General features: G+C 47.8%; 1 protein-coding gene across 1 annotated transcript in view; it reads left to right on the top strand.

Annotated features, from left to right (window-relative positions):
- Nucleotides 1-22510, top strand: part of CAMTA1 (calmodulin binding transcription activator 1) — a 327820-nt gene that overhangs the window by 280906 nt on the left and 24404 nt on the right. Inside the window, exons 12-16 of the mRNA XM_075172134.1 lie at nt 18493-18632; nt 18889-19085; nt 19435-19513; nt 20152-20467; nt 20838-21361. Of these exons, the coding sequence (XP_075028235.1) occupies nt 18493-18632; nt 18889-19085; nt 19435-19513; nt 20152-20467; nt 20838-21361 (1256 nt within the window). The remainder of the gene's footprint in view (nt 1-18492; nt 18633-18888; nt 19086-19434; nt 19514-20151; nt 20468-20837; nt 21362-22510) is intronic.

Raw genomic sequence — 22510 nt, 5'->3', positions numbered from 1 at the left:
GCCTGACCTCAGGGCAGGGGAAGATTATGGAGCGGTTCGTTTTGAGGGCGCTCACGAGCCACGTGCGGGACAACCAGGGGATCAGGCCCAGCCAGCACGGGTTCGTGGAAGGCAGGTCCTGCTTGACCAACCTGATCTCCTTCTACGAGCAGGTGACCCACCTAGTAGATGAGGGAAAGGCTGTGGATGTGGTCTACCTGGACTTCAGTAAAGCCTTTGACACTGTCTCCCACAGCATTCCCCTAGAGAAGCTGGCGGCTCATGGCTTAGACAGGTACACTCTTCGCTGGGTAAAAAACTGTCTGGACGGCCGAGCCCAGAGAGTTGTGGTGAATGGAGTTAAATGCAGTTGGCGGCCGGTCACGACCAGTGTTCCCCAGGGCTCAGTTTTGGGGTCAGTCTTGTTCAATATCTTTATCAATGATCTGGATGAGGGGATCGAGTGCTCCCTCAGTAAGTTTGCAGATGACACCAAGTTGGGCGGGAGTGTTGATCTGCTGGAGGGTAGGAAGGCTCTGCAGAGGGACCTGGACAGGCTGGATCGATGGGCTGAGGCCAATGTATGAGGTTCCACAAGGCCAAGTGCTGGGTCCTGCACTTCGGTCACAACAACTCCATGCAACGCTACAGGCCTGGGGAAGAGTGGCTGGAAAGCTGCCCAGAGGAAAAGGACCTGGAGGTGCTGGTCAACAGCTGAACATGAGCCGGCAGTGTGCCCAGGTGGCCAAGAAGGCCAACGGCATCCTGGCCTGTATCAGAACTGGTGTGGCCAGCAGGAGCAGGGAGGTGATCGTGCCCCTGTACTGGGCACTGGTGAGGCCGCACCTCAAATCCTGTGTTCAGTTTTGGGCCCCTCACTACAAGAAGGACATTGAGGTGCTGGAGCGTGTCCAGAGAAGGGCAACGAAGCTGGTGAAGGGCCTGGAGCACAAGTCTGATGGGGAGCGGCTGAAGGAACTGGGTTTGTTTAGCCTGGAGAAGAGGAGGCTGAGGGGAGACCTCATTGCGCTTTACAACTACCTGAAAGGAGGTTGTAGTGAGGTGGGGGTCGGTCTCTTCTCCCAAGTAACAGCGATAGGACGAGACGAAATGGCCTCATGTTGCACCAAGGGAGGTTTAGATTGGACATTAGGAAAAATTTCTTTACTGAAAGAGTGGTCAAGCCTTGGAACAGGCTGCCCAGGGAAGTGGTTGAGTCACCATCCCTGGAGGTATTTAAAAGACGTGTAGATGAGGCACTTAGGGACATGGTTTAGTGGGCATGGTGGTGTTGGGTTGATGGTTGGACTCGATGATCTTAGAGGTCTTTTCCAACCTTAATGATTCTATGATTCTAATAGAAAGCTGATTGTTTCCTCAAAACAGGGACTACCCAGTCCCTAGCAGGAGAGGAGCATTTACCCTGCAGTTGTCTTCCCTGAGAACTCTGAAACTTGAGCTTGTCTAGAAAAATGTGTAGTTACATAAGCAGAAAGTGGGAAGATGGTGAGGCAATTTAAGGAATGAAGGGACTTTAGTCAGCCACTGCTATGATGTCCACATCCCACCTCGTTACCTAGGAGTTACCGAATGGGGCAGATACAGATTCTGTCAAACACTTGAGAGTCTCAGTGCCAGAGCAGTCTGTGCTAATGGCAAGCCAGGCATGCTCTGGCATTTAACAGCCACAATCAGCCTTTTTAGACTCCTAAGAGCATCCCTTGTACCTCACAGGGATGAGATGGACACCCTAATAGCGTTAGCTCTTAGCCAAGCAGTTGGCAGAAGAATCCATGATTGATCAGAACAGATCTCTGGTGCCTGTTTCACACCAAGGGATGGGAACACAGGCTCTGGATTTGTATGGCAACTCTGTGCAAACAAGTTTTAGGGTCAGGTTTACCTAGTGACCCTATGCCCTCAAAATGCATTTTATAAAGGAGCAACGTGAGAAGGATAGCAGGGGAACTTAGGAGCCTGGAAAGTTAATTTCCCTTCCTGAGTGCAATTGCTAGAGAGATGCAGCTTCCAACTCAGACCAAGGAGATGCAGGGAAAGAGCTGGTTTGTATGACATGCTGGGAAAGGTAATACTGCTTTCATTTTTCTTCATCAGAGTCAGCTGCTGGGGCACTGCATTTTGCGCAATCTTAGCAAAGACCCAATCTCCTGCTTGGTGACCCATTTGCTAAGTGTCTATTTTCTCTGCTAAATACAGGAGACAAATATGGTAAGGTCAGATCCTTAGTATTCAGAGATTTCATAGCTGAGAAACTAATATTAATGTTACAAAGCGTTACCCAAAAGAAGTTACAGGAGTAGTTGTTTGCACAGGGCCATACTGAAGGCAAGAGAAATAATGAGCTAATAATACTGATGCAGTTTGTTCCTCAGCCAATTAACCTCACCCTAGTTTGTCTGCCAGCTGCAAACATGGTAACAGCAATACAATACATGCTTTGGGAAATCTGCCATGGATATTACTTTTGATACCAGTTTAATGTCTTTAAAATATTGCTATCATTACAAAGATTTAAGCATGTGTTACTGTGTTGCATGTGTTGTTACTGTGTTATTATTTTATAGCTTTGATGGACATGGCAGATACTTAGAACTGTTTAACTGGAGAAATATTGAACAGTTTCGAGCTTAATTCAGGCCAGCTACATGTCAGTGTAGGCAGGTGGTGTTTGAAAGGTTTTGGTGGGCTCCCTCGTTCTGTCTGGGAAGGCCTGACAGGAAAACCTTTCTTCATTAAAGCATTCAAGCTTTCTCCATACCATTAGCAGCTGTGAGCCTAGGGACTAGTCATGTGGGTCAAATCGGAGCACCCTGACACTCCTGATTAGGGCATCGCAGTTCATCTGTAAAACATGAGTGTCAGGGCCAGGTGAGAGGAGCCATTTCTAGCTGGATTCTGGCAGAGCGGCGTATGTACGTGTGCAGAGTCTGAGCTGATGCTTTTTGAGGCGGGGGGGGAAATAATAAGAAAATAGAATTTCCTTGAAAGTAGCATCAGGCATGATTTCAGTGGCACAGTATCTGTATCTTCAGCTGTTCAAGGTTATCCATTAATATTAGCAGCGGACTGATGCATCCTTTCCTGGCTCTCCCCCTCCCTGTAACATCACAGAACACAAACGTTTAGTTTGTCTCTGCTTTCTGACCTGTAGCTGCTGTGCTTCTCATGCCACATACGAGAGGGACATTTCAAGGGAGTCGGGGTGGCACTGCTTCCAATATTTGTAGACACGAGCGGAACAGAGATGGATCACTGTGGTTATTGCAGGAATAAAGAGAGGTTTGTGACTTGGCCGTAGAGGCATACTTGCAAGCACAAATGGAAATAGCTCTTAAAGAGAAAGTGCACATAGTCTTATGTTCAGCATCAAAATAGAGTTTGATTGACTTTTGCGTATTGGAAGAGTCTGCAGGTGCATTTCATCTGCTACTGAGGCTGCACGTTGCATGTGAAGTATAGCCAATACTTATGTGATGGAGATTGATATCCAGCTGTTAGCAATCTCTCCAGTGTGGCATGCAAAGTGGATAGGTTTTAAAACCCTTGTTTGACAATTCCCTCAGCACTGGTGAATTCGGAGGAGCTGCAGAAGGTGGCTGTGAGTGCTGTCTCTGGTGTTCCTGCAGTTTGTCTGGGAGCTCCTAGTTAGTGGGTGAGCTCTCAATTAGAGATTGTTATGATGTGGTGGTGGTGGAAGGGAGGGGGACTGCAGCAGTGAACGAACTAGGGCATTGCTAACGGGGGGGGGGGGAAGTAAAAGGACCGCTGCATTGCAGAGGCCCTTCAGGGAAAAAGACTGAATAATTATACTAACCACGACTTACCAGAAGCCTCTGCCTTGATGCATAGTGCTCCAAAGGGAGCAAATTACACTCTTATTTAAAGGACCAGCAACATCTTCCCATTTATTCTTAGAGAACAAATGTTAGCTTAGCTAGCTAAGGTATAAGCTAATGTGAGTTGATTCTATCAATAGAATAAATAACCAAATCCCTGTCTTCTCTGTTTACTTTAAATGCCCTGCTTCAAATCCTTGCCCTACTGCCTGTTATGTAGTCTTGAGGGAAGGATTTCAAGGAATATTTGTAGTCCCAAAATATTGACTAGAATTTTAGAATTCTTCTTAATTAACTTAATGGAACACTTCGAGTTCCTTTGCACTACGCTGTTAAAACACAGTTAATGATTCCAGCTAGTATGACCACTGCAAGAGAGGCAGGGTTAACAGTCAACCATACCCCAGGAACAGCATAGTAAAAGGATAAGCAATTTCCATCTTACGTAAGTTTAGATAAACAATCATCTTCCACAAATCTCTTTAAAGTAAAAACAAAGACATCCTGTATGTGAACTGTGTATTTTCAGTTACATTAAGACAAAAATTAATCTGCCTTCTTTGTTCAGTTCTGCAGATACCTGAAAACCTTTAGCCTCTGTTTCTTTCTTAGGGAAGCAAGCCTTTGGCTGCCTGACCATGCCCAGCTCACGGCGTAGTGGCTTCAATTTCTCTGCAAGCTCCTCTTGAGAATTGTGTAGTTGTTGTATGCCTTTGCAGTAATAGGCTGTGCTACAGATGTAAAAGGGCAGACAGTAGTGGCTCAATCATGAAGGATATGGTGTAAACAAAGCCAATAAATAAAATAGATGTACATAAAATTGCCACTCTTAGGTATGGATGGCTCCCAGTTAATGCTAAGATAGTAGGCACACTTGGAATCACACCTCTGTAGAAGTTTCCAGATTTCAACAAAGATGGGTTAGCAAAGAAGTACCTGAAACCAAGCATGCAAAACCAGAGTTCCACGTGACTAGCAGGAAAAAGTGAACACAAACTTTTTTGCATGCTGAGCAGCTCTCGTTGCAGGCTCAGAGCAGAGATGATGCTCACTGGGGTACATTGCTGTACCTTCTGTCACAGAGGAATGCCATGAGATCCACGCATGTGCCTGTGCAGCATCACAGCGGAATTTGCTTCCACCTGGCTACTGCACTAGCAGAGAGCAGCAGTGGTACAACATGTTGCGCTCCCTTCTTATGAACACTTAAACCAAAAGTTGCTGTAAGTTTTTTTTAAAGGCAGGTAATTGTTATAATTACTCAGGGAAATTTAACCAGTGCCCGTAGGGCTCGGGGTCTGGGAGAGATACAATGAACAGGAGGGCATTTTGAGTGAAACAATGGGAATTGTGGTTCCCAGAGAAAAACATTTCATTAAATAATTTCCCGGTTTATAGTAATTGCTACTCGTGGAAGTAGTGAGCTTGGGGCAAGGATAAAATCCCACCTTTTTGAGCATGGAGCAAGTATTGGCCATTGGGATCAGGGAGCAGTACTGCAAACAACTGGAAAGCATTGTGAGACCATGTCCCTCCATGCCTCCTGTTTATAGGACTGTATCAAGCCAAGTGAAGGAATGTGCAGAGGAGTTTTAAGGGGCAGCACGTTGAGTGGCCATCCTCTGAAGGGCTTCTTCCTTTTTCAGTGTCTATGCTGTGCTATAAAGGATAGTGCATCCTTTTCTGAACTATACACAGCCACCCTTGTTTTATTCTGAGTTTTCCTTATTTTACCCCACAGATGAGTTAGAATCATAGAATCATTAAGGTTGGATTCTATTAGGTAGATTTTTTACAAATGGACAGTGGACACCAGCTGCTTTCAAAAAGCGTCTGTACAGATGACGTTTCCTTGGCATGGGACATGATCAGAAATTCCAGGGAGACTGCTATGAGTGCTTCTTGGCATTATGCTTATGCATCTGCAGGAAAGAGGTTGGGGAGGAGTGAGTGCTGCCACAGGGAGCCCAAACAGAACTTAAAAATATGAGCAGGAAACGTGTGAACTGGTGAGCCAAATGTGTATGGGATGGACAAGGGTGTGACTGGTGCTGAATGTAAATGGTACTGACGCAAGAGAGCATAATAGGCAGCCTTTCAGCTACTGTTGGATTCTCAGTTTAAGATTTGGCTATCTTTCCCAGCTGGAAAACATAAAAAAAGACTGGGAGGTTTGGTGGCTCACTCGTTTTAGCATGATGCAGCCATACCTGTGGCACCCAAACTCTCATTTCGGCACGCAGGAGGTGGGTGGGATCACATGCATTCAAGTTATCTGTGACAGTACAGAGTCTGCGTGCTACCTGTGGCATTTCACAGTTTGACAGGTATGTGATTTCTGTAATGCGGTGGTAAGCGTGCAAGATGGTAGATGTTCATCACGAAAATCCACGGAGGATGTCTGTTCACTGGAACCAGATGCCCTTTCTAGCGTGCAGATTTGATGAGATGCAGACAACACAGTGTTGTAGGAGAGACGTGTTCAGTATCAGTGAGGTCCTTAGAAATGTTGTTTCGCAGCCATAGGAGACTTTCGGTAGAAAAAAGCCCGTGTCCATAAACAGTAGCATGGTGTATCACTCGCCTCTCCCTCTGGGTAGAGGTGACTGAGTGTTAACTTTACGTCTTGGATTTTACCATAAAAGATGATATATTTGGATTCTCTTTAGGAAGAGGGATGAATGTTTTGTACTGTGTTATCGGGGCTGCGGGTGCAGCATGCAGGGATGTGTGAGTTTTGGTATGGGACGTGGATACCTTGTTCCTTACTAGGAACTACACTGTAAACTTCAAATGTTTCTATTCATCCTCCTCTCTTCTTTACTGACTCCTAGTCAGTGTGGAGCTTTGTCTGTTTTGTTTGTATTCCTGCTAAGATTTGTTTGTTTTTTTCTTTTCACACATGATCGTTAAGGGCAGGCTGCTCTGTTGCAGTTATTTCAGAAAGCTTGTCTTCTATTGCTTTGACTGCATTTCCCAGACTATCCTTTTCCATTTTGGCTATATGTGATTGAATTGAGGCGAGGAGTATTTCATTTTCTGTTCTGGATGTTGTCTTTTGAGCCAGCCTGACTTCATGGTCAGACATCCGATTCCTCTGGAAAGTCTGTGTTTATTCTCAGGCTGATGACTAAACATGCTCTACTGCTCCAGTACAGACTCACTGGAGTCTGCCGTCCCTTTTCGGATCAAGTAACTGCACAGACATTCTCTGGAATTTTATGTCGGGTTTTAACGCTCTGCAAATTTGCCTTATTAGGGCAATTAGTAGAAGTGTAATTATTTTCTGTGTAGCGAGATGAGGAGAACTGCATGCAAGAGCCTGGTTGCTTGAAGGTGAGGCAGATATTTGACGTCCCGGCGCTGACCCGCTCTCGCTCGCTGAGCACGCCACGGTGTTCCGCAGTCGCTCAGCAGGCCGCTGCCTTCGCCTTCCCGGCCGGGAGCGGCGGAGGAGGTGGCCGGGGAGCCGCGAGGAAGCTGGGCCTGCGCGCGCTCGCTCGCCGCCCGCTTGCAGGCTGCAGCGGGGGGCCTGCCGGCAGCCCGGGGCCGAAAGGCCGGGGCCCGCCGAGCCCGCGGCCCGCGGGCGACGCCGCCGCAGCGCGCGCTGTAAACACGGCGGCGGCCGCCAATGGGGGCCGGTGACGTCACCGCCCGGGGCGGGCGGGGCGGGGCCCGGCGGCCGCCGGCAGCGGGGCGGCGGGAGCGGGGCAGGGCCGCCCGCCCGGCCGCGCCGACACAGACAATGGAAGGCGGCGGCCGCAGCCGCCTCCTGCCGCCCGCAGCCGCGCCAGGCCGCCGCTGAGCGCGGCGCGGGGAACCCGTCGGACGGGGCTGGTGTCCCGCTATGGCGGCGCCGGGAGGCCCCGGCGTGGGCTGAGGGCGGCGGCGGGACCCAGCGCCCCCGCTCCCCGCCGAGGCAGCCTGAGCCGAAGCGCCTGGCGGCGGGGGCTCGGGGCAGCCCCTCTCCGCTCCAGGCGCCCCGATCCCGGCGAAGTGCCGCTGCCCGGGCGCCCTGCGGCGGGTACCGGTGCCTCCGGGTGCGAGAGGGTGTCGGGCGCGGCGATGGGCCCTTGGGCGCGCTCGGGGTAACTGGGGCCAGCGCCCCGCCGGTGCCTCGCCTAGCCCGCCGCCCGGGACACCGCTGCCTTTGGTGGCCGTCCGCTCGCGCCGGCTTGTCTACGGGCTCCCGCGCACGGCGTGCCGGTGGGGCGGGCGGCAGCTGCGGGTCCGTCCGCGAGCCGCCCGGCGCCCTGAGGCGGCGTTCGCCCCGGCGCGGGCGAGGTACGGCAGCCGCTCGCCCGTGGCGGCAAGAGGTGTGGCCCATCTCCTTGCGGAACGACTCGCACGTCTCCCTCCCGAATGCTGGGCCGTGCCACCCGGCGGCCCCAGAGCCAGCTGCCGACCGGAGCCCGCGGGTCCCGGGGCGCTGCCCCTCGGCTCCAGCATTCGGGTAGTTGTGTGCAGCGCCATGCCGCCGGCCGCTGAACATCGCTCGGCGTCGTCTTCCGCTGCGGACGGCAGGACTCTCCCGCTTCCGAAATATGCCCGCGAGCGCTAGCCCCTGCACCTCGGTCGCAGAGGTGCGGAGAGGGCACAGCTGAGGCTCCCGCCAGCGCTGCGGTGAGACGGAGGAGCTCCAGCTGGCTGTGGGAATGCGAAAGACGACAGCCACTTCTGTAGGGGAGCCTGCTCTGTCCGCCCCTGCTGCAGGGTCTGCACCAGATGGTGGCTGGAGCCTCCACTGATGCCTTCGTAGGCTCCCAGGTCAGTCCGCTGGTGCCAGATGTCACTTTATTTAACTGGAAGCAGGTAGAGGTACTACACAGGGGTCCGGGACCCCCACCTTTTGCAGGTGGATGTGCAGATGTGACAAAGTACTGCTTCCAGTAAGTATTACAGGATGATGTGTTGTGCAGTATTTGTTTGGGTTTAAATCTGCATGCTTCTGTGTTGTCCATCACTCTCCTGTACTTAAAATGTGAACGCATGCCTTTTTAAGCTCGCTGTTCCTCCCCTTCTTCTCCCTGTGCCCCCAGCTGTGGGACGCGGCGGGGTTTCCATCTATTCGCCCTCCCTTGTTGGTCCCCAGCCCTTCCAAGGTGATGTTACGATGCAGGCTCAGAGTCGTGACAGGACTTTTGTTGTAGCTTCACGCATGCAGAAGGACGGCGAGCACCCTTACACCTCTAGATCACAATCTCGTATTCTGAGTTGGTACAGTGTAGGATGAGGTCAGTAGCCCAGACCTTCCCTGGGGACTTTTGGGATGCTTGAAGCACATGGTCCGTGCCAGGTGATTGCAAAACTTGTTTTGCAGGGCACTTCATCAAAAAGAGTATGACTAGGAAGGGGAATTCAGAGGACTGTGTAGGCCACTCCCAGTTTAGAGATGGGGTAAACGTGATGGATGGATGACTTTTTGAAAGCTTCCAGTGAAGACCTCGGTCTGTTTTGCTGACTTATTCTAGTATTTCACAGTTTTGTAGCTTGCAGCGGTTCCTGTTTATCTAATTTTGCAGCAAATAGAGGCCATTTCCTATCATTCTGCTCATCAGTCTGGTGATTTCTGGGTGAATATTTTGTTTCTTGAGTTTGCAATTTTTATGAGAGAAAACTTGGGTCAGAATTTTTACCGTACTTACAGTACCATAGCACAGATACTGCATAGTGCCCCGTGACGCGCTTTTTCCCTGTTAATAGCTCCTTTAGGATGTAGCCCTTGGAGGAGGGAGTCTCCGTGAGCAGTGGGTAGCACTGCGCAGGTGAGCAGCAGTGCCGCATGTCCTCTTAGGTTGTTGCTCTGTTGCTCTTTGCATGCATCCAAAAGCACAACATCTTTCATAGTGTTGGCACCTATGGGAAAGCACAGCCAATTTCTGACCTGAGATGCAGAGAGTGATCTTAGGCAGCCAACTGCTTTTATACAAATTACTAAGTAGCACAAGAAGCGACATCTTTAGCAGTCTGTCCTGCTCTAAAATACATCAAGTCCACATGGCATCTCTAAAACCTTCCCTCATTTGCTGAAGTAGCTGTTCCTGGATAGTGTGAAAATCTCGCTGTCCTTAAGCTCTGGGGAAGAGAAGCCTGAAAAAAAAAAGACAGCAAATGCTTTATTGCTGTTGGTATAGAGACTGCCACTTGGGGAAGAAGTCAGCCTGAGCCACCCCCCTTCTCCTCTTCTCTAGTAATGGTATGATAAAGAAAAGTAGGGGGAAGTACCATCTTTTGAGGGAGCACTGGCTGCTGGGGAACGTAAAGAGGAACAGAGTAGTCCCAGATGGCATGGGAGTAATAGCTAAAGTCCTACAGCATTGGAAAAACTATGGGAAAAGTGTTGCCGGTAAGCAGTCTTGCCCTGGTAGGTAGATTAATGGCTTAAAATTGATGACAATGCCTGTATGTGGAGGTCTGGATTACTTCATTGTTCCTGCCCATGCCCAGTAGTGTTTACTTCCTCGGTGAAAGCACGAACTTTCTTCAGTTGTCACTTAGGCTCAGAGTGTAAATACAGTGTTTTCCTCGTCTTGTGCCTCGGTAGTTGTGGCATTTCTCACTAGTCCAAAGGCCTGGAAGTGGCTTGCCTCACTAGCACAGATATGTATTTGTTTTAGAATATTAAGTCAAAAATTCTAAGTGCTTTCATTTGCTGGTAGAGACCCTGACCTGTGATAGCTTACTGCTAAACAGAGCTTTATGTAAGATGCATTGAGGATGCTACCGCAGCTTCATTTCAGAAGTATGTGTTCCTGCAATGATGCATCTCAGAAATAAGTACTAAACCAGATCAAATTGGTACTGCGACATGGAAGGTGTTCAGTTTTTTTACTGTATAGAAGATTTGAGCAAGGTTTTATAGGCAAGCGACAGATGATTTGTAAAAGAGGAACAAAGCAGTGGCACCCAGAGAAGTGATGTGTCCTTAGACTGCTTCCATCCCCACCTACAGCCTGCACTGGATGAGAGAATATGGTGTGTCTGACTTGCTCTGCAAAACAGAAAAATGTCTTTGCGCTGCATGTTTTTTTTACAGTGCTCAGCTGTCGTACTTGTTAAATTCAGTCTGCGTGTGTTCATACAGCGAATGTTGTGAATGCCCTTAAAGAAACTGCATATGCTGAGAAGCCAGTGCCCTCAGAGTGGGCTTAAATACCTCCTGAGTATTTAAGCACAGTACTTGGGAACACGTGCAGGTGCAGATCTCGCACAGCACCATTAGTTCAGTGGTTAGAAGCCTGTGGGGAAATAATTATACCCTGGGCAGATACTGCCCCAGTGGAATGTGCGGGAGATGATGCACCCTCATCCTTTAGTCCTTCCAGTCAAATACTGTCTGTCACTTAGGTTGTGCAGCGTGGCAAAAAAACCCAGACCTCCAGGTGAGAGTGTAAAAAAGAGCAAGTGGTATAGACACTGCTCACTGCTAAGAACTGCTGATTTATTTTTCATCAGTGCAAAGCAGTATTTCCTCTGTAATAGTTCTGGCTGCACTGCCATGTCATGAGTGGTACAAACAGTTTCTTGCTGGTTGAAGCTCGCTTGGCAACAGGACGAAAGAGGAGATCCTTTCGGATCTTTACTTGTCCAGTAAAGCAGTGTGCAGAGATTAGCAAAGTAGCTGTCTATGCTAATTTCTTAAACTTGGCTTGCCAAGCAAAGGAGGTCTTGTCACTCGCTGCTGTACGTTGGTGTCCTCTTAGCTCCATACCTGGACCATAGTGGTGTTTTAGGTACCACACAAACAAAGTGCAAGATCTGAGACTCGATATCTGCTAACATGTGGCTTTACTACATTGTGTAATAAAGCGTGAGCAGGAGGCAATGGTTTGAGCCGGTGCGCACCCATCGGGAACACCGCTTACTTAGCTCAAAAAGAGAAATAATACAGTGTCTTTGGAAGAGGTCTTCGGGTTAGAAGATGAGGAGGGCTGTGCAGAGGAGCGGGCTATCGCAGGGGGGCAGGTGAAGCATTGCACTTGTAACTAAGCTCTGTAGCACAGTCATTTGCCCCAGATTTGGTCTGTGTTTTTCTATACCATTTAGGGTGGGGACTCCACCTTTAATCTTATTAAAGTCTCGAGTGTCTTGTCCCCTGCTAGGGGGACGACACAGCTGAATAGGGGGGATAGAGTGTCTTTGGTAGTTCTGCAGGAACTATCCCACTCAGTGTATAATCACAAATGTTTCTAGTAGCAGCCTGTTGCCTCCTTGAGTGCAAAAAACTTGTACAACATTTGCAAGTGCTGTGTTTTAGCTACCCTTTTAATATAGAGCACATGCAGTCAGGAGCTGTCACAAGCTGTTAGCAGGCTTCCCAAGGCAGGTGCTTCTCTAGTCTCAGGTGAAAGCTTGTGTACTGGGTGTAACTGTGCAAGTGTACACGCTATAGCTCCGTAAAATGCTAACTGATTTAAATAACCATGCATCCTTAAAAGACTTGTCGCAGAATGGTTTTGCATCTCTAGAAATGCTTTGTGCATAACTTGCTGTCGTTACTGTAATCAGTAGTAGGCTCCCTCTGAGTACAAATTAAAAAGAAGCTCGTTCTGCACTCAAATGATGGTTCATGTTTTAGGGGAATGAGTATGAGATTCAAACCAATTTCTTAGTACGGGTCCAAATCTGACCAAGCAGCTCTTTCCAGTCCCTCCCCGCTGGGACAGTCAGGCTCCCGTCAGGCTGCCCGTGCTGTGGAGCAGCCCAGCCCTAACATGACACTGGAACAACTGGTTTTCTCAGGAGGACCAGACCATGCAAATGAATACCACCATGAATAGTTTTGCTGTGTTTCCTAAGCTTGGTTTTGAATCCATGGGATAGCTTCTCACTCCCCTGTGAAGGGCTGAGGACAACAGAAGCAAAATGCCTTTGTGTGTGGTGGAACAGATCCCTAAATTAACACATGACCCAGGGGTGCGCTTGGGGCTTGGCAAGTTTCACAGAAGGTGCAGGGCGAGAGGAGTGAAGCACTGGTGAGTGGATGCGTGTAGCTCCGTCAGATCCCGAAAGCTTCAGAGCTCCCATCAGATGAAAGCTCTGTGAGACCAGGCTGCCCTGCCTTGCCGGCGCTCGGTCTTTTCACAAAAGAGGCCCTAAAGCCACCACTTCTTCCTTTTATGCTAAGGAATAATGGTGAGAAGTAATTCTGATTTTACATTTTTATTGTTAAATTTGAAGAATAATAATTTCCAGAAAAGTTACAATATTCAGAATGTTTTCTGTGAATTTATGAGGTGTCTCGGAGATACAGAAATGCAGTCATTTTCATCACCTTTGTGGAGGCAGCCTTGAAGAACAGCTTCAGAAATCTTCTTTGTGGTTTCTTAAGGAATATTGTAACGTTTCTTCAGATTTCAATGTAAGGAAAAACTCAAGAAATGGAAAAATTTGCAAGTCTAATTTTTTGGCTCACAAAAAAATCTGAAATTTGATCATCAAAAGCAGAGTCCTTGGCTACAACCTTAAATATGTGGATATGTTTGTATCCATGTGCATCTTTGCTGCCTTTAGAAAGAGTTAGGGTGCTTCCAGTGCAAGACATCTCCTTGTGCTGGGCTGGAGCTGTTTAGATTTCCCATATCATGTAGCAGGAGAAAAGCTTATTTTGACAACTTGTCTTCAAGTGTGTCTTGACTTGTCTTCAGTGCACTGCGAGATAGATACTTGTCAAGTACTTGCAGATACTTGCCAAGTAACTAGCGATAGGACAGGAGGAAATGGCCTCAAGTTGCACCAAGGGAGGTTTAGATTGAACGTTAGGAGAAATTTCTTTACTGAAAGAGTGATCAGGCCTTGGAACAGGCTGCCCAGGGAAGTGGTGGAGTCACCATCCCTGGAGGTATTTAAAAGACGTGTAGATGAGGCCCTTAGGGACATGGTGTAGTGGGCATGGTGGTGGTGGGTTGACGGTTGGACACGATGATCTTAGAGGTCTTTTCCAACCTTAATGATTCTATGATTCTATGAGATCCTCTGCTGAATATAAAAGACAAGAATGTGGAACCTGTGTTCCTGTAACTTCATCGCCTGCTAAGCAGGTGGCTCTATGCAGACCCCTGAAGTGAGCAAGACAGAAAAGAGTGTAACTAGCAAAACAAGAAATAATAAGGGATAAAGGGTCTTGAACTTCTCAGAGTGATACCTGTAGCGTTCAGCCCTATGGCTCTTGAAGCCCATCTCTTAATTATTGCAATTATTGGCTTTGTTGACAGTGCTTTTTTGGCAATTAGGGTTTTCACAGGAAAATGCATTGGAGAGTCAGCAGGACTGGGTCAGGTTTTGTCATATTTTCTTTACCAGAAAACACGGGTTTCTTTTGTGATGAAGCAGGATACTTTGCTTAAAGAATGTGTTGTGGCGCTGTCCAATACCTTTATTGTTGAGCTGGAGGATCTTGTTTCAGACCTCAGTTATGCTTGGTACATAACACACACACAAAAAAAAGCAACCCTTTGCTTCCCAAAACGTGAGAGGTTTTCTTTCTGTCCAGTTCCTCTAAGTTTTACACAACTGTAGCAGTCATCCTTCTATATAGGCCGCTAACATGGATACACATATATCAGTTTTAAAGATACACCATGTGTATCGTGTATGACTCATGGTATATAAAGCTGACTTTGTTTTTGACCCTGTTGAACCCAGGACTAGATAAAGGAAAGAAGATGTTTTCATGCCAGTTTCTGTGGCATAGGTTGTACTTTTATTTTCAGCATTATGCTGTTGTCCTTAGGGATGAAGCTGGTCAAGTCCTGTTACTGAGAATACAGAAGTGATAGTGTTTTGATACAAACTGGCAAACTTGGGACTTACAGAATATTGATTCGTGGGAGGTCACTTAAAGACTTACCTTTTAATTAGGCCCCTGCAAAATCTAAGTTTTTAAGGTACAAGCTCATCTTTATTCCTTATAACTTAATTTTAACGGGGTAGGACTAGTGCAGCATGGTAAAATAGTTTGGAAGTTCACCCACCTGTGGACAGTTGATTTTTAAAATGATCCTGAGAGATGCTGCAAGAGTGCACCGAGAGGAGAGTGTGTAGAAATTGGTATTTGTATGTGGTTTACTTTTGGGAGCATAACTGAAAGCAAGCAGGTTCCCTGGCCCTGCTCCAAGCAAGGAAGGAAGGAATTGTGGTGTTTAGGGGGTTGAATGACCCAGGGATCTTCCACACAGTGACGTGCGTTGTTCTCGCTGCAGCCCGGGCAAGGCATCCGTTGGCTTTTTAGCAGTATCTGAAGAGTGCTGACCGTGGTCCAAATGCCATTAATCCATGGCCTCCGTGTGGAAGAAGAGGAGCCTTTCGTCTCATTGCTGAGTCCAGAGGGAACCTCAGGGGAAGGTGTCCTTCCCTTTGGCTGTTCCTCCGTGCCTAGGTGTCCTTGTTTTGTTTTGTTAAGAATGTACCAACTCTTGCAGCATAGCTAGTTGCTGTCTTCCCTTTCCCGTTCTCGCGTGCTCTCCCCCCACCCCGCCTTTTTTTAATGTTCTTTTTTTTTGTAGACTAGTGCAGTGCGCACACTTCAAGTGACCAATCACTTTCGAAGGGGACACCTTGGTGTACTTGATGCAGTGGAATTTATTACGGAAACACTATACATAAATAGTTTTGAAATTGCCATCAGTTGTGGCTTTATTCTAGCTGCTTAGGTAACAAGTTTAATCAGCTGGAAAATGGGCAGCATAGAGATACTTTCCATGCACTCCCGCCCCACCTAACTTAAATGCTGCCTGGAGCTTTCTAATCCGAGGGTGCGCCCTGCTGCTGGGTAAATGCCAGCAGTCTCTGCTAGACATGGAAAAGGCTTCCTTCACTCTGTGCTGGTGCTCAAGAATGTTTGTTTCCACTTCCCATTTTACTAATAGCGGCATATTTCTGACCTGCCTGTAGACTCAGCAGTGATTTACAACTATCTATGAAAAACACCGTTGTCTTGGCAAGATGCTGAAGGTTACATGTTTGAGACACTGGTGAGTTTATAATGTCTGTCCTTCAGACTCCTGTTAAGTCAAACAGATACCTTCTGCTACCTAAAATCAGGTAGTCCTGCCCTAAATACTTCCTGGCAGCACTGGTCAGGTGTCTGAATAGGAATACGTGGGAGCACTAGATGCTGTTTCAAATTCTGTTTCCCAAGAAAAGTTTCCTGCTTTTCTTTCTTTTTTTTAGTGTTCCCATCTGGGAACAGTGGTGGTGACAGACATCCCTTTAGTAACTTCGGTCCTCCAACAAAAAGTGCCAGGAAGTGCTTGGTGTCATTAGCTCAGTGTCAGGAAAGGTGAAGGCTTCACACTTTTGAGAGATCACAAAGCCTAGAGAGAAGAGCCTGGAAAATGGACACAAACATGGGGCCCCCCATTTCTGTTCCACAATGGTTCCAGCTTGCAAAAAAAAAGGGGGAAAAAAATAGTAATCTGCATAGTGTGCTTCTGGATCTCACTGGAATCATCTTCTCCTGCTGTTTCTGGCTGTACAGAATAATTATTCTCTTTTGACGGATAAATGGGTAGGAGCAAATCCCCAGTATGTTGCAGCCCTGGGCTTGTTCTCTTAACACCGGTTCAAGCCAAAGTTGTTCTTTTGAAAAGATGCTACTTTTGCCTCTGCGAGGTTGAAGGCTCAGATACGATACCCAGTGTGTGTTGCTACTCTTAGCTCTAATAAAATGCAAATGCTGGCCACCCAACCAGAGAGAGTGGCATTAAATGTGCAGAATGGAGCTGTTAACCTGCATGGCAAACGTGGCCCCTTTTCCTCGTCGCTGAGTTGTAGTAGCTCTGTTTGGCACGGGCCTGCAGTGAGAGGGGATGGCTCAGCAGTGCCAGGTCTCTGTCAGTCTCTGCAGCGTACGTGCTCCGCCTGGCAATGGGGAAGGAGGAGACAGCGACACGGACTGCACTGCAGCACACTGCAGCACTCCCAGAACAAAGACTTGCTGGGAAAACAGGACTTGTGTTGCTGCTGTATGCTGACCGCAGTTCAGAGGCAGGGCCCTGAGACCACATGTGCGTTACGAATATTTCCTCATGTAACTGTCAGTCGCTTTCCCAGAGGATTTGCAGTTAACAGGACAACTGAATTATTAATAAGGCACTAATAATAAGGATTAGGCGAGAAAAGACCGTAGTGAGCTAACCTCTGAAATGAGGTTAGAGGGGAGGTGCTAGGTGCACTCCTTTGTCCCTGGCTCTTGAGCAACCAGAGTGGAATGCTGCATTACAGGGCGGGATGCTGCATTACAACCCATTGGAGCTGGCCAGAAGGGAGCGGAGCTCGTGTCTACTGTTGAACCATGGCAGCCTCTTAGGGAGAGGGGGATGTCTTTAGCCAGTGGACCTGAGCTGCCTCTTACCATGGTCTGCAATATGGTCTTCAGTGCAGTACAGCAGAGAGATCCATGTATCTCTAATACCCTCTAGTAAGAGTTGTGTCTTGCAGAGTGTAGTATACATGTACTCCTGCAACCTTCCAGGGAGGACTCTGCATGTAACCAGATCACTTGGAGAAGACTTTATCTTTTAAAATCTGATCAGAGCTCGTTCATTTTGATGCACAGATTCCTATTACTGTCAGTGGGCTTTGTTCGGGGGTTATCAGTGCTCTGTATCACCACGTCATCGCTATGGATGCACAAAACCAAACAGGATGAGGGTTGTCTTTTCCCCACAGTTTATTATATATGCTGTTAGCATGATTCATTAAGTGTTCCCTATCCACAATATTATCCTGCCCAGCTTCACAGGAGCTGCATGAAGCTTCTCCCTTACGGGTCACAAGACAGAAGGAGTCCTCTGTGTTTGCAGCCACTCGAGCTGCACTGACTGCCCTAAACACAAAATGATTGCTTGGCTTGATCTCTACAGCATCAGGTTTAGCAATGTCCTATTAACCTATCTAAATCTCTCTGCTCCACTATTCAAGCATTAGTAGCTGTATCATAGTGCTAGGTTACAATGCAAGGAGGAGAAAATAACTAATATAGCCTTTAGACTTCTGCAGAGAGCTCAAGAGTTGTACTGCTTTTCAGAATGATGTTACTGGATTATCAGTGCCCATACTCTGTGATTTCTGGTAGTACCGTTTCTGGCACTTGGCTGAAGCTGTTTTCCAAGAAAGGGAGCCTGTCAGGGAAGGAGCACAAGTGCCTTTTTAAAGGCTCCTTTTTCTAAGCACAGAAGGAAGCAGAGCAGTCTTTTTCCTCCAGGTACCATTATTGCATGGTTTGAGGAGGCAAGCCAAGCTGAATTCAGGACTTTTGTAAAGTAGGGGGATTGACTCTAATATTAAGAGTATTTTGACAGATACGATCCTAGTGAAATGCTGTCTGAATGGTTATATTTGCTTAGGGTTTACTTGCGTTTTGAAAGAAGTTGCATTACCCCAGTCCTTTATTGTGTGGATACAGCTAGAATCGCAAGGGAAGGGATCCATCTTCTGCCTGCGTTTTTCTTTTTTCTGTCTGTTTTCTCTAAGGAAGTTCTCTGGAATTTCAGTCAAAGGGATGCTGCAGGGCAAGTGTCCCTGTGCGTTGCCAAGCAGAGCAAATCTCCTGTGTGACTTCCAGGATAGTTGGTTGTGGCTTCCTGCAGTAGGCTGCCAAAACCTGAGCTTTCTTTCCATGGAAATATTCTTATTCTGGCTTTCTCCCACCTAGATAACCAGTTCAGGATGTCAATATTGGAGCGACTTGAGCAGATGGAGAGGAGAATGGCTGAAATGACAGGCTCCCAGCAGCACAAACAAGGAGTAGGAGGCGGGAGCAATGGGAGCGGGAACGGAGGAACGCAGGTGCAGGTACGAACCCTGCTGTGTCCAGACACGGCAGCTTTATGCTTTCTTACCAGAGTTTGGTTTTTTTTTGGGGGGGGGCGGTTGGAAAGGATTATAGTTTTTCCTAAACAACAAGTCTGGTTTGTGGGTGTCTTTATCAGCAGTTGGCTTTCACTCGCATTTGCCACTGTCTCAGTACTTCTAGAAGCGGAAGGCTGCCTGCTCAGGGCAGGTTGCAGCTCCCCTCAGTGGTTAAACTGGGATGTGTGTGGTGTTTCAGTGCGTTTCTGGGACTGGGACACTGGGCAGCTGCTTTGAGAGCCGCGTGGTGGTGGTGTGCGAGAAGATGATGAGTCGTGCTTGCTGGGCAAAGTCCAAACACTTGATCCATTCAAAGACTTTCCGAGGAATGACACTGCTCCACCTAGCCGCTGCCCAGGGCTATGCTACACTGATCCAGACCCTCATCAAATGGCGGTAAGACCCAGCCCGTTGGACTCTTGGGTGTCAATACAGGCATGGCAGAAGCATATGTAAGCTCTGTTTGGTCCAGATTTCTGGTTGTCCCTTACAAACAGTCAAGTCCCTGAACTTGTTCCTGTCCCCTGATCTGACAGGACCTGTCTCTTGAGAGAGCAAGTCCAATCACTGGATGTATCATGCTCTTAAAGTCTCTGGTGGGGGCACCATCTGTAGTAAATATGTGTGTCATGGGCAGATGCGTGGCCACTTCTTTGTGGTATGGTGCATTGGGTAAAGCTGTGCATTTAGGCAATGATCCTAACATGGCTACAGAGCATCATTTGTTCTATTGTTCCCTCTGCAGCACCAAACATGCAGACAGCATTGATCTGGAGCTGGAAGTTGACCCTTTGAATGTGGATCATTTCTCCTGCACTCCTCTGGTAAGAGCAGAGACTGAAACTTCTGAGAGAGTCTGAGGACCCTCTGGAGTTCCTCCTGATGTGTTATTTTCCTAATGTGTTTCACACTCTGAAGAGTAGAAGTTTCTTGTGTGTCCTTGCTGTGTAGATGGTAAGACACAGCACTATCAGCTTCCTGGCATTTTGTTGAGAGAGACCACACAGAAAAAACCTTGTCATTGAGTAACATGAGGAAAGGGGACAGACAGGTGGTTCTGGTTTGAGTTTTACCCAAAATCTAGTCTCCACTATCGTGATGGGGAAGGGGCTCTACATGCCTTCTTTCAAGTTGTTCTCTTTGACTGACTGTAGAGTGATGCCAGTGTCAAAAAAAAAAAAAAAAAAAAAAAAAAAAAGAGTCTATTACTAAATAAGAAACTGTCAAACTGTCAGCTTCATTTGGCAGATGACGGTTTCTCTGTCACAGGAAAGAATAGCACGCATCTAATCTTCTCTTGGGATAGGACGTTTATAAAAGCTAGTTGCTGGGGTTCAAGCATGTTATGGCTTTGCTTATCAGAGTCATTTTTTTGTGAGCTGGGAACCAGACTCCACTGTGTTAGCAAGAAAGGAAGGAGAAGGCAGGTCACCCAATGGGTCAATTGTCTTTTCTTTTTTAGATGTGGGCATGCGCCCTGGGCCACATGGATGCAGCTGTTGTGCTGTACAAGTGGGACCGCCGAGCCATCTCTATTCCTGACTCCCTTGGGAGACTGCCACTGGCCATTGCCCGGTCTCGGGGCCACGTGAAGTTGGCAGAGTGCTTGGAGCAGCTACAGCGAGATGAGCAGACTCAGCTTGGGCAAAACCCCAGGATTCAGTGCCCCTCGAGCACAGACTCCAACACAGAGAACTGGGTGTCCCAGTGGCACAGTGAGCTTATTAGCTCTCAGGAGCCTCAGAAGGGAGTCACTGTGATTTCCAGTACAAACACAGGTAAAATAACCCTGAGGGCATGCACTGCTTTGCTGACATTTGACATGTGAAAACCTGGGGGCAAGGAGCTCACCTGGGCGGCAGATGCCACCTATAGCCATGCTTAATTCTTTTCTTGTGGGCTCTCTGTCGTGTGCTCCACGCACTAGCATAAGTATCGGGAAGAGGAGTGAATGCCTGCTTTAGAAAGACGTGTCTATCTTAAGAGTGGTTGAGGTAGTATCCTCCCTGGGTGATAGTTACTCCCTTTGTACATATTGTGAGCATGGCACAAACTTCCGCTTGCAGCTCTGCGGCAGAAGCTGGTATAGTTCCTACAGTGATCATGGGTTGCATGTTGTGTTTTGACCATTGATCTGTTTTTTTCCAGAACTGAGACGACCAAGATCAGAACCTTCCAGTTACTACAGTAGTGAGACTCCGAAAGATTACCCTGCACCCAAAAAACATAAACTGAGCCCTGAATATTTTCAAGCCCGGCAAGAGAAGCTGCTTTCCACTGCACTGAGCCTGGAACAGCCAAGCATGAGGAAGCAGAACTCCAGCTCCAAGCAATCCGCCACTGAGACAATCAGCCCCAGTGAAGGGATAAGGGACTATGGCCGGGAGCTCTCCCAGCACGTCCCAGAAGTTACTGGGTACCGGGGCTCTGGCAGCCAAGCAGGCATCAAATGGAACCCAAAAGACATTTATATTGGTGTGTCAGCAGTGCAGGTGGCGGGGAGCCAGAAGGGGGCTGCGCTGGGGAAGGACACTGTAGCCCATCGGCTACGCCCGCGAGAGCAGATGAATGTGCTGATGATGGCTGACAGGGAGATGGTGGATGCAGAGCTTTTGTCCTATAGAGACAATTCAGGGGATGAGGACTGCTTACACCACATGGATGACTTGCAGGTAAACATGCCTATAGCACCAAGATCAGCAGTCTCAGAGAGCATGGTGGCTGCACAGAGGAGCCTAACTGTGAGAAACTTCTGTGGAGGCCTTTAGAGGCTCTGAATTGTGCTTTGTGAAAGGAGGTGGTCATACAGTCAATGTGTACTTTCTTTTGCTTTCAAAGGGTATCCTTCAACCCTGACTCAAGGGCTAATGGTTAGCATTTAGGGTCATGCACTGGGGTACGCTTCAACAGTGTACAGAATGCACAAAATTGTTTGCAATTTTGCAAGGAAAAAGGAAAAAAGCAGACCTCCTGGTCACATCAGTAAATGAGACTAAGGTGGCCCCACAGTCCTTCGGGAAGTGGGAAGCAGTCCCTACGAAGACAAGGTGACCTGAGAGAGGCAGTGCTGTGGTTGCAGGCCAAGCCGCTGCACTTTAAAAGACGAGATAAGAGTAGAGAAGGGAAGAGACAGTGGGTTTCGGGAAGGAAAAATCCCACCAGGTGTGGAATAGAGGAAATAAAAAAGCAGGACAGACAGATGAGAAGTAGTCACTGGGGGAAAGATACTGTGTTTGGTCTTCTGAGTGAAAAGAGTAATGGGAGCACAGCCTACATGCACTGCCTTGGCATCTCGAAATACTCTCATCTTGCTGGCGTAACACGGATCTTTGCAAAACAAGAACCGTTTTCTGTTCCCTGTATTAAAAATTGCTGTGAACCTTGGTGGGCGGGGGGGATATGGTTCAGAAGGGTTCCTGACAAAGCTGTGGTCCCAAGGGTTTTAACTTCTCTTGATGTGCCTTTATCATCCTGTCATGCTCTACTGCACATCTTGGCGAGAGAGTGGCAAGATCATTTTTCCTTTGGAAACAAGATAGTAGTGACAGCTGTCAGTAGCATATAGTAAAGGTCCAAAACATAAACCTTTCACTAGATCTCTTAGGCTCCCCATACACTCAATGAAAAAGAGGTCTGGGGAATACGAGACCCTGCAGTGCTTTGTCAGAAGAGGCAGAAAAGCAAATGAGCTTTGGTTAATGAATTTCCTTCCAATGCTGAGACAAACAATAGACTCCAGCTACCACAAGTTTGGGGAATATAGGGCAGTCTGTCTAAAGCTGGGCTGTAACACACAAGCACAAGGTTCCTGCTACCAGGCA

The sequence above is a fragment of the Calonectris borealis genome, chromosome 23 (genome assembly GCF_964195595.1).
Source record: "Calonectris borealis chromosome 23, bCalBor7.hap1.2, whole genome shotgun sequence".
In the NCBI taxonomy this organism is placed as follows: Eukaryota; Metazoa; Chordata; class Aves; order Procellariiformes; family Procellariidae; genus Calonectris; species Calonectris borealis.
The sequence above is the reverse complement of the archived record's forward strand: the minus strand, read 5'-3'. Positions and strand labels throughout refer to the sequence as shown.